Raw genomic sequence first — 13417 nt, 5'->3', positions numbered from 1 at the left:
ACGAGCCGTTTATCCCAACTCTCTGTCTTCTATCTGCCAGCCAGTTCTCAATCCACATCAATACCTTGCCCCCAATCCCATGAGCCTTGATTTTGCATGCCAGTCGCTTATGTGGGACCTTATCGAAGGCCTTTTGGAAGACACAGAAGGTTGCAGAAGGAAGCATATGGAGCCAGCATTTCAGTATTTTGACTGTAGCCAAGTTAATCACTGGCTCCAACCTGCTGTTCATTGTATGCATCTACATGAGCCACTGCCTCAAGTAGGCAGCCACCACCCTGATAACAATCTCTTGTCGCTGCAACCTTCAGGAAGAAAGTACAAAAGCCTCGGGTTCAAGGTTCAAGTACAGGATTTATCCCATGGCTGTCAGGTTTTTGAACCTTCCCTTTCTACCATGACCTTAAACTACTCCAGGATCACAAAATGACCTGTCTACACAATTGAAACACCATTTTCTTTCTTGCACTAGCTATAATTGTGAATATTTATTTATCTATCCTTTATTTATTATCTCCACACTGGGGTAATTTAACACAGTTGGTATATCTTCCAAACTTGTTTGACTGTAACAAGAATATTGGTGCATATGGTGCATTTTACTTATGCGTATGACATAAAACTCAAACTCATTATATTTAAAGCTCTTTGATGTCAAAATTAATTGAATACTGGCTTTTCCAGTCTCTCACTTCTGAAATAAAATTGTTCAAATCTTGATGAAGGGCTCAAGCCTGAAACGTTAGTTCTGTATCTTTATCTTTGCTCTATAAAGGACACCGTTTGACCTGCTGAGTTTCTCCAGCATGGTGTTTTCACTTCAATCATGGAGTCTGCAGACTTTCATGTTTTAGTCCTCTCACTTCTGAAATTCGGCTCTTTGGTCCATGTTTCTACCATGATTGTCATGTGATTTGGGTGGGTAGGAGTGATGGAGAAGCCCAAAGCATATGTTACTGAATAAATGCCACAAAGACATTGCTGATGGCACCAGCCGTCACTCTGCTGATGGTTGAGGCTCGATAGAGAGTCAGTAATCAGCCACAATAAATCTATCTGTTTACAGTCCTGGTGATGTCCAATGTGAAAACAGGCCCAACTTGTCCAAGCTTGACCATGTTGCCTGCACCTGCATCATATCCTTCTCACCCTTTCCGATCCACTGTTCCAATTTATTTCTAAATGTCATAATTATATACAGCACCCTCTGTGGGGGAAAAGATTGCGCCTCAAATTCCTTTAAAATCTTTCCCCGCTCACCTTAACTCTATGTACAAACCTTGAAGGCTAGCTCACCCTGGGAAAGGGACAGACTATTCACCTATTGCTTTTCTTTGTTGACAATACATATCTAGGCAGTTTTTACTTTGGTAGCTTCTGTGTTGCAACTAAGCTGGAAAAGCATGGTAAATAAGATAGTTAGAAGTGCAACTCAGTTAACATGTGTAGCAAATAAAATTTGAATTTAATGGACCACGAGTGGGAGTCTAAACACCTCCCCATGATTTACAGTGCCATGACGCTCACTGAATTCTTTCTCCATCCATAACAAGCAACCTCGCTGGACAAGTCATGTAAATGCTGCAGCAACAAATATTGATTAATATTTTAAATTTAGAGATTTAAAGCGGAACGGTTAGTGATCAGGGCCAGGGTTCGAATCCCGCACTATAAAGAGTTTGTACGTTCTCCCCGTGACTGCGTGGGCTTTTCCCAGGCAGTCTGGTTTCCTCACACCCTCCGAAACATACTGGGGATTGTAGGTTAATTTGGGTGTGACTGGGCTCGTGGGCCGAAAGAGCCTTTTAATGTGCTGTATATCTAAATTTTTAAAAATTTTACACTTAAATGCAGCACCCTGATCCAAATCTGATCCACAAGCCCACGTTGCCCAAATAGACACATGTGGCCATGGGTACATCTACCTATTAATATGAGAGGAAACCAGAGCATCCAGATGAAACCCACGCAGACACGGGGAGAACAAACAAGTTCCTTACACATAGCGCTGGATTCAAACTCGGTCCCTTGTGCTGGAATAGTGTTCCAGTAACTGATTCACTTGATACATGGTTGGAAATACCAATGTATGAGATCTTTAATTTTTAGGCTTTTTGGCTCTGTTTACCCAGCACCCTCTGTGTGGGAAAAAGTTACTCCTCAGTCCTTTTAAATCTTTCATCCCTGGAGGGTTTTTCAGCCAGGGAGAGAGAGAACAGACAGGTTTTATTCCCTGAGATTAATTGCTGTGAACTCTAAATTGAACCTATTCTTGAAATGGAAAAAATACCTTGATAATCAAACCAAATTGTTTCACTATTATCACCACATGGAATACTATCTTTGTTGACTGCTTTAGCTTATTATTCATTACCCATTTCAGATGAGTGGCCTCCTGGGTTCTTGAGGCTTTTTAAAGCTACTTACAAAAATAATCGGTTTTGACGCTACCTTGTCTCCTTAGAAAGCAAGTTTAAGACTTAATATGGCTACAGCAACTTGCCTGTGGTTCATTTAACTTGGTAAATTTGATAGGGCATCAGTGATATAAATTTGAAATTCTGAATCAGGCCAGACCGTTAAAGACCTGAACATTGGAATAAATTATTAAAATCTTTTTAAAACTACCATGTGTCAAAGTACTTAATTATCCTTGTCAAGGATGAGTGAATTCAGTTAGAAGGTTGGAATGGATTGACGAGGCATATTGACAAGGAGATGTGTACAGATGTGTATGAGATTATAATGCCATTAGGGAGGGTAAATAAGGAGATGCTGATCCTATTAGTCAGTGGTTTATTGAGCCGAACACATTTAAAATAATGGGAAAAAATGCATGGGAAATGTAGGTAAAAGTGTTTTTTTTTAAACAGAGAATAGTTGTGATCTGGAATTCACAGCCTGCATGTTTGGTTAGTAGAAACAAAGTTCATTGGGATGTTTAAAAAGGCGCTTGAGAGAAAATAGTTGGCAGGGAAATGTGGTGACTGGATCGCTCCACAGGGAGCTGATGATGGCTCAATTGACCAAATGAATGCCAGAAAGCATTATGATTTTAAATACAACTGGTTTTCTAAGAATTGAATATCTGTGGCTGCCATCCTACAATGGACGATGATTGAAAAAACAAAATAGAAACTTGTTTGAGTCCAAAGATAAGATATATTTGTATGAAATATTGATTGAAATTTATTTTCTGACAGCTCTTCTCAGTGAATGTAATGGGCAAGAAAATTTGGAATCGACACTGCTCAAGTTGCGACAAGATCAAAAAGGTATGGAAGTATTATAACACTTGAGAGCACACAAAAATTGGAGCAGGTGTAGGCCACCAGGCCCTTCAGTATTGCCCTGCTATTCAGTGTGGTCATAGCTGGTTTATGCTGGGTTCAGCTCCTCTATTGTTCTATTTATCCATATTGGTCTAATCCATCAATCTAACCAATAATTATCCACTTCCACTTTAAATGCTTCCCTTGATTCAACTTCTACCACCCACTGGGGCAGAGAATTCAAGGGAATCACTGCCATCTGTGAAAAGAAATTTCTAAATATAATAAAACCCCTGTTATTTAGAATTCAAGCAACAGTCAGCCTTGATCATCTTGCAAAAAAAAAGAGGAAAATACATAGGTAAAGTTTAAATTTGGCACACCTCACCATTAGTTCACTACTCACTCAATCTCAAGCAACTGGAAAATAAACCATCTAGCATCTACCAAGTCCCATTGGTGCCAGATACCAGGGATTTTACTGTACCACAATTTTAAATGACTGCCCTTTATCTTGCAGTTACACCTCCTTGTTCGAGATACTCCCTGTTGGAAAAGTTGCAGATGAAGCAAATATTTTGTTTAGAAATATGAAATAACTATCTGTTTGAGTTTGATGTGTGAATAGGTGAGGTCAAATTAGAATCTTTCTTTTTGCTGAAAGACTTGTACATCTAATTTTTTTTGATGTTTCAGTATTGTAAATGCTTGTCAGTTAAAATTAGTTCATAGATAAAGAGGAAACATGAGGAAAAGAGATGGCAGATGCTGGAATGGTGAGCAAAAACCGACTGCTTGTTGGTCTTTATATTTAAAAAGAATGGAATTCACCAATGAGGAGATGATTATATAGAATCTTGATCAGATTTTGTCTCCATTCGACTTGAACTGCCAAACCTCAGGGTCAGATATAATGTAGATTCAGCGGTGTGATAAGGAGTCAGGAAAGCAATCAATGTTTTGAAACACAAAAGCTGCAGACGCTGGAATCGTGATGCAGGATATTGTCCCGAAACATCGACTGTCCCTTTGCCTCCACAGGTGCTATTTGACCCACTGAGTTCTTCCAGCAGTCTTGTTTGTTGCAATTATAATCTTTGGCTTGGCTTCGCGGACGAAGATTTATGGAGGGGGTAAATTATAATAGGTTTCTAATAAGACACATGTATGTAGGAGATTGTATACTGATCTGATCACACTTCTTTAGGAAGGATATATTTTAAAAGAGGGGGATGTAACAAAGGTTTACAAGATTGATTTCTGGGATGGGGGGGTATTATCCTATCTAGAGGATAGAAGGATAAGAGATCATCAGACTGAAGTGTACAGAATTCCTACAGGGTTCGATAGGGTAGATGAAGGAATTATATTTTCCTTGAGCTATCAAGCACCAATGACCACAGCATCAATGGTTGGCCATTCAAGATTGAGGTGTGACAAAATGTCCTCACCTTGTAGCTGGAGAAGGTGGAATTCTTTACCCAGAGTGAGGAAGACACTGTTATACTGCAATGTCAAAAAGTTTCAAAATTATTTCTTTACCCAGTCAGCATGTAGAGGCTCAGAAAGTTATGTTTGGATGTGAAGAGAATTAAGGTGTAGGAGAGTGAAACACAGATTAAAATTTAAATGGCAGAAGGCCTTTTATGCTGGTCGTGCCTACTCCAGTTTGAAACCACATATGATCTTTTACCACATTCCCACTGTGGCCCCATAATCCCGCGATTGTCATATTTTCTGAAAACTCTGTCCATTTTCATCTTAAAAATACTCAGTAACTCATCCTCTTTTAGAATTTTTTTCTCCCTCTTGAATTTCCATTCAAACAAATTAGCTGTCCACAAGTTAGCACGTGGCAGAATTTTTGATAATTTTAGAAATATATTCAAAACTCGATTCTGTTTTCTAAATAGAACTAAGTGAATTACACAAAATAGGTATCTTTACTATATGCCTGATTCAACATCTATCAATGACTTGATTTTTAAAAATATATACATTTAAAATTCTCCAGAAACACTTTCTAGTTATTTTGGTATATTCTCTTTCTTTTTGGCTTGGCTTCGCGGACGAAGATTTATGGAGGGGGTAAAAAGTCCACGTCAGCTCAGGGTAAGGGTGGGGTAAAACCATCATGTAATCATCGTAAATTTTATCTGTGTGAAAGTTTATTAATTGCATGTATGGAAAATTTTTAAATAAAATCCAAAAAAAGTTAACTTCTCAATCAAGAAAAATATTTAAATACAATTCCAACTGAACATAATTTGCACTTGAAATTTCTTATCCTGTTGTGTTCGTTGGCTGTCTTCAGGCAAATTTGATTTGGAGAAAAAGCATATCTATGTGCTCACTTCAGTTCTTGTTTTATTTTGTTGCATTGTCTCGAACAACAAGATTGACTATTAGAAAGGTATTTCTCAAGTTGTGATCCAATATATATGCCACTGTACTAATTAAAATGCATCTGAAAAATTGGCATTTTTCTTAGAATCTTTGTTAAAGTTCTGTATGGTATGGAACACAAACTCCAAAAACTGCCATGAAGCTCAGTACGTCATCCAGATCCTTCTGAGAAATGAAACTCCTGAACATCTTCTTCAGTATAATGGAATTAAGGCTGCTCTGGAGGGACTAGTTCCCTATACCGGTAATTCATTCATTTATGATGGTTGATTTCATAAACCATAACTTGTTTTCTCTCCCTTCTCATCAATGTACCATTTCCATCAAAGCATTGATCTGGCAGTAAATCCAGAAATGATTTAACCTCATGCAAATCATTTTAGCAAGCATGCCTTGTGAGCTATCAAGTGGAAGAGTATTCTCCGATTCATTGCTGCAGTTTCCTTGTCGTCCTGATTGCTATTGCTAATGCCTTGTCAAAGTGAATTATTTCAAATCAGTTTATTGCGCACTATGTTTGGTCCAGTAGAAGTCCGATAATCCGGATTGATAGGGTGGGTTCAGATTTTCCGGATTCTTGGGCAATACTTTTAAAATTTGAATTGAAGGAGGAATAGAACTGCTCTGCTTGTGGATGGAATATTTGCAGTTTCTACTGCATCTGTTGCACTACCTGATGCTTCTTTTGCTTCCTTTAAATACTTTCGTCTGTGACCTTGTTACCGCTCTCCATCTGTGGCCCTTACGCATGTTCACGTGCACACAAAAGCCCGCTAAATGGTCTGGATTTCTGCTGTGAATGAAGTCCATTGTTGTTATCTAAAATGTTGTGTAAGATCATTATTAACAGGTTCTTGCAAGTTTAGCATTTGTACTCTAACTACCATCTAGCACGAGTTGTAAAGAATTTTTTAGTTCATGTTTGTAGGTAATTCTCCTATTAGTCAGCCTTTAAAATGCTGCAATTTCTTTGTTGCTCAGCACTGGTTTGTGCACATCTGGTATTTCAAGTTTGAGAAGTCCCTAAAGGTCTAAGTGATGTTGATGGCTTCTATCATGGGTATATCCGATGCTCTTGAGCTGATGATTTTGCATAATTTTAGCCTTGAACTTAATTTTCTTTCCTCTGAAGTTGAGTTGCTTTTCATTGAATACTTACAGAGCGACATTTCCAGAGAATCAGTAGGTTGCTACAGGCTTCTATGTTTTTGGATTATATGTGGCAGAACATGAGACTGACTGGCAAATCCAGGTATGTACCAACTACACATTACTGGAAAGATGCAGTGTTTGTACTTCTTTGGGATGTGCAGCGAACTACACAGTTCATTTGCTACCATATAACAGGATAGATGTCGCAGTGTATGACTAATAATCTCAGTAACGAACTGAGACACCTCCAGTGTCACAGATTTGGTAGCCCATTGAATTTAACTTTAATTTAAAATTTTATTCAACTTTGAGGTAAAGTACGGTAACAGGTCGTTCCAGTCCAGCAGGCCAGGCCGCCCAAATACACCAATTCAACTGCTCACCCATGCATTTTTGGAGAGGGTGAGAAAACCCACCCAGACATGGGGAGAACGCACAAACTCCTCACAGACAGCAACGAATTCCAACTTGGTGTTGCAATAGCGACGCACTGACTGCCACGTGAGAATAAACAAAACGGAAATGTGAAAAAAATTCAAAACAAAGGCTTGATATTCCATATCCTATATTAGTTGCAACTTCTTTGAATACCGGTCAGATTTCTGCTTTACTGTGATACCAAGACAACTGTAACCAAGTTTCCAGATGATTTTTGAACATTGTTCTTCAATCATTTTGCAGCCTGCATCATGTTTGATGAGAGCTATGATAGCACCATACAAACATATAAAGAATACACTCACTCGTTTCTTTCACCACACTGTGAAATCGACTTCTTTTTTTATTATTCACTAGACACAATGTTGCATTCTTCAACTCTCCAAACACCACCCAGTAAACTCCTCTGACCTTCTCATTGGCTCATAGTGCACGGGTGGTCCTGACACGCTCACACTCCTCCCCCCAGCGAAGACAAGTACGTGACCGTACTTATCTTCAGTGTAATTCAACTGAAATGAGACTACTTTCTGTCTTCTTATTCATTCACTGATTACAGGCGCAGTATCCTTAAGGCACCATGTTGCCATTCCATCACCTTTGCAGTCCCCAAACTTTGTTCTTTCTTATCACATACTGCAAATGGGAATTCTGTATGGACTTTATACCTATTCTCTCCTCTTACTGATGATTGACCATAAATATATGGAATGTCATATCCTTCATTTTGCACCTGAGTGCTCTCTAACCATCTGAACTCCACCATATCCCAGCCCCAAAATCCTCCTTATCAACAGGGTAGAAACCTGCTGAGAGCTAGGTTGATGGCATTTAAGACTGGTGATCCAGATCTCTACTGGAAGTCCAGGTGCAACCTGTGGAAGGATATCTCAGCAAAGAGGCAATTCTGAGAGAAGCTAGAAGCAGAATCAGATACTCGCCAGCTATGGCAGGGTTTGCAAGGCATCGCATCCTACAAAGTGAAGCTTGTAAATGGCTGTGATGTTTCACTACCTAATGAGCTGAACACTTTTTATGCTTCTGAAAGGAGAATTCGATGATACCAATGAGAATCCCTGCAGAAGCTGGCCAACCAGTGATATCTGTCACTGAGATCAATGACAGAACATCTTTTACAAGGGTAAACCCTCACAAGGCTTCAGGCCCTGATGGCGTACCTAGCAGGATACTGAAATGTGTGCCAACCAACTAGCTAGAGTGTTCGCGGACATTTTCAGTCTCACGTTGCTGCATTTGGAGGTTCCCACCTGCTTCAAAAGGCATCAATCGTCCCAGTACCCAAGAAAAGTAGAGATCTGCCTCAAAGGCTATCACCCTGTAGCACTCACATCTACTGTGATAAAATGCTTTGAATGGTTGGTCATGGCCAGAATTAACTAGTAAAGACCTGGATGCACTGAAGTTTACCTACTACCACAATTGCTCCACAATGGATGCAATCCCACTGGCTCTCCACTCAGTCCTGGATCACCTAGACTACAGCAACACAAACATTAGGCTGTTTTTCATTGATTACAGCTCAGCTTTAAACACAGGAGTGAGTTAGATGAGTGGTGTCGTAACAGCAACCTTGCACTCAAGGTTAGCAAAACTAAGGAATTGATTGTGTACTTTAGGAAAGGGAAACCAGAACACAAACCATTCCTCATTGTGGAACTTCAAATTCCTGGAGGTTAACATCTCTGAAGATCTATCCTGGGGCCTTCATGTCGATGGAATCATGAAAGAAGGCTCACCAGCGACTATACTTCATTAGGAGTTGGAGGAGATTTGCTATGCCACAAAGACTCTTGCAAATTTGTACAGGTTTACCACGGAGAGCATTCTGACTGGCACCTCCTTACCAGACGGTGATGCAGCCAATGTAGAGGACAGAAAAAAGCTACAGAGTTGCGAACTTTGTCATCACCATCATGAGCATTAGTCTTCACTCCCTTAAGGACATCTACAAGAGGCAGACTCAGAAAAGCAGCATCTACCATCAGGGACCCTCACCACCCAGGCCATGCCCAGTTCTCACTGTTGCCCTCAGGAAGGAACTGCAGCAGCCTGAAAACACCCAATGGTAGAAAAACGGTTCCTTTCCCTCCACCCTCGGATTTCTGAATGGATAATGAACCACAGACATAACCACACTTTCTTTCTTCTTTTACACTAATTTATTTCATTATTTTTTTTTAAATGTAATTTTTAACACATTTTGCACCAGTTGCGAAACATCAAATTTTGTGAAATGTTCATGACAATAAATTCTGATTCTCACATTGCTATGTGATGAATCCTACCCTGTCAATAGTATATTCTGCCAGTTGTATATCTTCATTTTCTAAAATGATGAGGAATAGAATTTAAATCTATAGAGATTTTTAAAGTTGGAATCAAAGTTATGGAATTCAAGGTGTGTTTAATAAAAACTATTTGAACCAGATTTTGGCACCAAATTGGGGGGTGTGAGAAAGGAAACATTGAAATCCATTTAGAAAACATAGAACAGGCCCTTCGGCCCTCAAAGTGGTGCCAACCCATATATCCCTCCCTTAAAAAATGTACTTAAACCTCCCTACCCCATAACCCTCTATTTTTCTTTCATCCATATACCTGTCTAAGAGTCTCCTAAATTCCCCCAATGTTTTAGCCTCCACCACCATCTCTCCCTTCACTTTATATATATGTTCTCTGGTGTGTGCTGATCCTGTTCTGGGAAAGAGGCGCTGGCTGTCCACCCTTTCTATGCCTCTCATAATCTTGTAGACCTCTGTCATGTCTCCTCTCATCCTTCTAAGCTCCAGAGTGAAAAGTCCCATCTCTGCTAACCTTGCCTCATAAGACTTGTTTCCCAATCCAGGAAACATCCTAGTAAATCTCCTCTCCCCCTCTCCATAGCTGGCACTTCCTTCCTATAAGGAGGTGACCAGGACTGACCAAAGATTTGTAGAGTTGCAACATGACCTCTTTACTCTTGAATTCAATCCTCCATTAATGAATCCCAGCACACCATAGGCCTTCTTAACTTCCTATGAACCAGTACGACAACCTTGAGGGATGTATGGATTTGCACCCCTCTCTGTTCATCCTCACTCTTACCATTAACCCTGGACTCAGCCTTCTGATTTGTCCTTCCAAAATGTATCAACTCTCTCTTATCCGGATTGAAATCCATCTGCCACTTTTCTGCCTAACTCTGCATCCCATCTTCATCATTTTGTAACCTTCAACAGTCTTCATCTCCATCCACAACTCCTCCAGTCCAATCTCCGTGTCATCCGCAAACTTACTGACCTATCCGTCCGCCTCTTCATCCAGGTCATTTACAAAAATCACAAAGAGCAGGGGTCCCAGAACAGATCCCTGCAGCACTCCACTAGTCACCAACCTCCAGGCAAAATACTTTCTTTCCACTACTACTCTGCTTCCTTCCGACATGACAGCTTTTATTTCATGCAGGTAATTTTTCACTCATTCCATGACTCGTGACTTTCTGAAGGAGTCTCTTGTGGGGGGGGCCTTGTCAAATGCTTTGCTAAGATCCATGTAGACTACATCTTCCACACTAGCCTCATCAATTTCTTTTGTTACTTCCTCAAAAAACTCAATTAGACTTCTGAGGCCTGACCTTCCCTTCACAAAGCCACGCTGACTATCCTTGAGTAGATACGACTTCTCCAAATGTTCATAGATCCTATCCTTAAGAATCCCTTCCATTAGTTTACACACCAATTACATAAGACTCACTGGTCTAAAATTCCCAGGATTCTCCCTATTACCTTTTCTTAAACAAGGGGACCACATTTACCATTCTCCAATCCACCAACACCTCCCCTGTGGCCAAAGTGGATTCAAGGATCATAGCTACTGCCCCAGGTCTCTCTCACTTCCCAAAGCAACCTGGGGTACATCACATCCGGCCCCGGGGACTTATCAATTTTGATGTTCTTAAGAAGATCCAACACTTCTTCCTTAATCTCCCCATTGTCCAGCGGACAGGCCTCTTCAATTTTGACCTCAATGTGATCAAGGTCCTTTTCTCCTGTGAATATTGATGCAGAATGTTCATTTAGCACCTCCCCAACCTCCTCCACCTCCAGACACGTGGCCTCCTTTATCCTTTAGCGGCTGCACCTTCACTCTCGTCATCCTGTTCTTCACATATGCATAGAACACCTTGGGGTTCTTAATCCTACAGGCCACACCCTTCGTGCTCTCCTAAGTCCTTTCTTACAATTACTAATTTAAAACTTCCTGATGTTTTAACATTATCATTCTAATTGCTTAAAAATAGGCTCAATGCTGCAGAGTGTGTAACCCATTTATAAATGATAGTTTGAGATTAGACAACAGTGGGCAAAAAGCACAATGACTGGAAAGGAGAACGGTTAATGATGATCTTGTCAGTGAGTTATGTCAGTTAATTTTGATATTTTTCCCCACTAGTGATCCTGAAGAAATGGAGGTTGAGCCATCACTTCCCACGAAGAAAACATCTAACAGGAATAAAAAGTCAATGATTATAGCGACCAACTATTGTACCCAGAGGAACGAGTCTGAAGAAAGCGATGATTATGACTGTGACACTGTTGCATCAGACAAAGGACGTTACGTGAAGCAAAAGCAGTTCCCACGACCTGAGAAACATTCCATAGAGAGCCTGGAGTCTCAAGCAGAAAGTGAGAATGATTCCGAGGAAGAAAGCTTGTGTATGATCAAATAGAAAAGGCAACTTTGGAATGAGTAAAACAGACATGACCCAAATGTCAGAAAGAAATCAGAATCTGGCAAAAGGAACTAATGGTTTTTTGTCATGTCTTCTGAAATCTGCCATCTTCATGGTGTGATACAAACCCCCTTCATCATTTGTTCCAACTTCGACGATTAATACCACAGATCTGGAGTTCCTTTCCTTTGAAGATACAGATGAGATCTTTGAAAAGGACCACTCTAATTTTATATTTTCAGAACCAAGATTTTACAATAAAGTTTCCAAAATGATCAATGCATTTTTTAATATGATCATCACTGAGTAAATCGTGGAATTTCGTATTATTGAAGCTAACAACATGGCATCTTATTATTAGCTCATATTAAGTTCACGAATAATTAAATAATATATGTCCAATTTTTCACTATGCATGGTCAGAATTTCAGTACATGTTTTGTTCTCTGCTATGGTGATGTTACTGCTTCTAAAATAACGAAGATACATTTTAAATCACTTTTTTAAACTATGCACCTTGACATAGAGCTGCAGAATTTGTACTTGCAACAGTGAGTCACCTTTTATAGCCAGGAAAATGTTCCTTTCCTGTGGACGACAGGTGAGTAACCAATTTGAGATGATTTGGGTTCAATAATTTTGACCTTCTGCCAAGAAGGAGTTTGTATCATCGAGCCAGGGAAATGTTGAGCGGTTACTCCGATGCACCAATGCCCTTTAAAGCAGAAGCATTTGGGCATTACTGGAGAAGTGCTGGAATTCTGATGATGCTGGCTAGAATATTCCCTCCTGCCACCAGATCATATTTTAAATTTCCAGCTTTTCTGATCGTTTTGAATTCCAACATTTTTGCATTTTTAAAAGGATTGGTTTCCAAATGAGAAGGGTGCAAAAATAAAATAAGTTGAAACATTATTTTTCCATCCACTGTCTTACAGACAGCTAGCTCCATGAATATGTGTAATTATAGAATTTAAGAAATAAATAAATGAAAGGTATGTGATGTTTTCTGCACTTGGGATTCGACAGCATGCCGGTATCCTTCAGATATGACAATCGTGGTGCATTCAGCCACAAATAAAGTTGCGTGAACCTGTCTGAATTGTATGCATGCTTTTATGGTGTGGTCACCAGTTAATAAGACATAGACTGGTTAATGTTCCATTTCCTATGACACTCTTCTTTGTATCTAGCTGACAAGTTTACATAAACAATATGTTTCTCATATCGATAAAGCACCAAGTTGAGTCGCTCATCATGTGAGAGATAATTTGGACATAACTTACTCAGCATGGTTATTTGCTTGGATTGACATTTCTCTACATTTCCAACCTTTGTGCAGGATGCATTTTTTTAATTAATATTTCACCAACACCAAACATTTTGAACTGTGTTGTGAGGTTTGCCATGTCTTCCA

At 39.7% G+C, this 13417-nt stretch overlaps 1 protein-coding gene across 3 annotated transcripts in view; it reads left to right on the top strand.

Annotated features, from left to right (window-relative positions):
* Positions 1-13096, top strand: part of tbl3 (transducin beta like 3) — an 89442-nt gene extending 76346 nt beyond the window's left edge. For all 3 annotated transcript variants that reach the window (XM_069906391.1, XM_069906388.1, XM_069906389.1), the window contains 4 exons: positions 3204-3275; positions 5764-5922; positions 6840-6930; positions 11721-13096. In XM_069906391.1, the coding sequence (XP_069762492.1) occupies positions 3204-3275; positions 5764-5922; positions 6840-6930; positions 11721-11997 (599 nt within the window). In that variant the 3' untranslated portion in view covers positions 11998-13096. The remainder of the gene's footprint in view (positions 1-3203; positions 3276-5763; positions 5923-6839; positions 6931-11720) is intronic.
* The last annotated feature ends 321 nt before the right edge of the window (positions 13097-13417 follow it).

Source organism: Narcine bancroftii, chromosome 12 (genome assembly GCF_036971445.1).
Source record: "Narcine bancroftii isolate sNarBan1 chromosome 12, sNarBan1.hap1, whole genome shotgun sequence".
NCBI lineage: Eukaryota > Metazoa > Chordata > Chondrichthyes > Torpediniformes > Narcinidae > Narcine > Narcine bancroftii.
The sequence above is the reverse complement of the archived record's forward strand: the minus strand, read 5'-3'. Positions and strand labels throughout refer to the sequence as shown.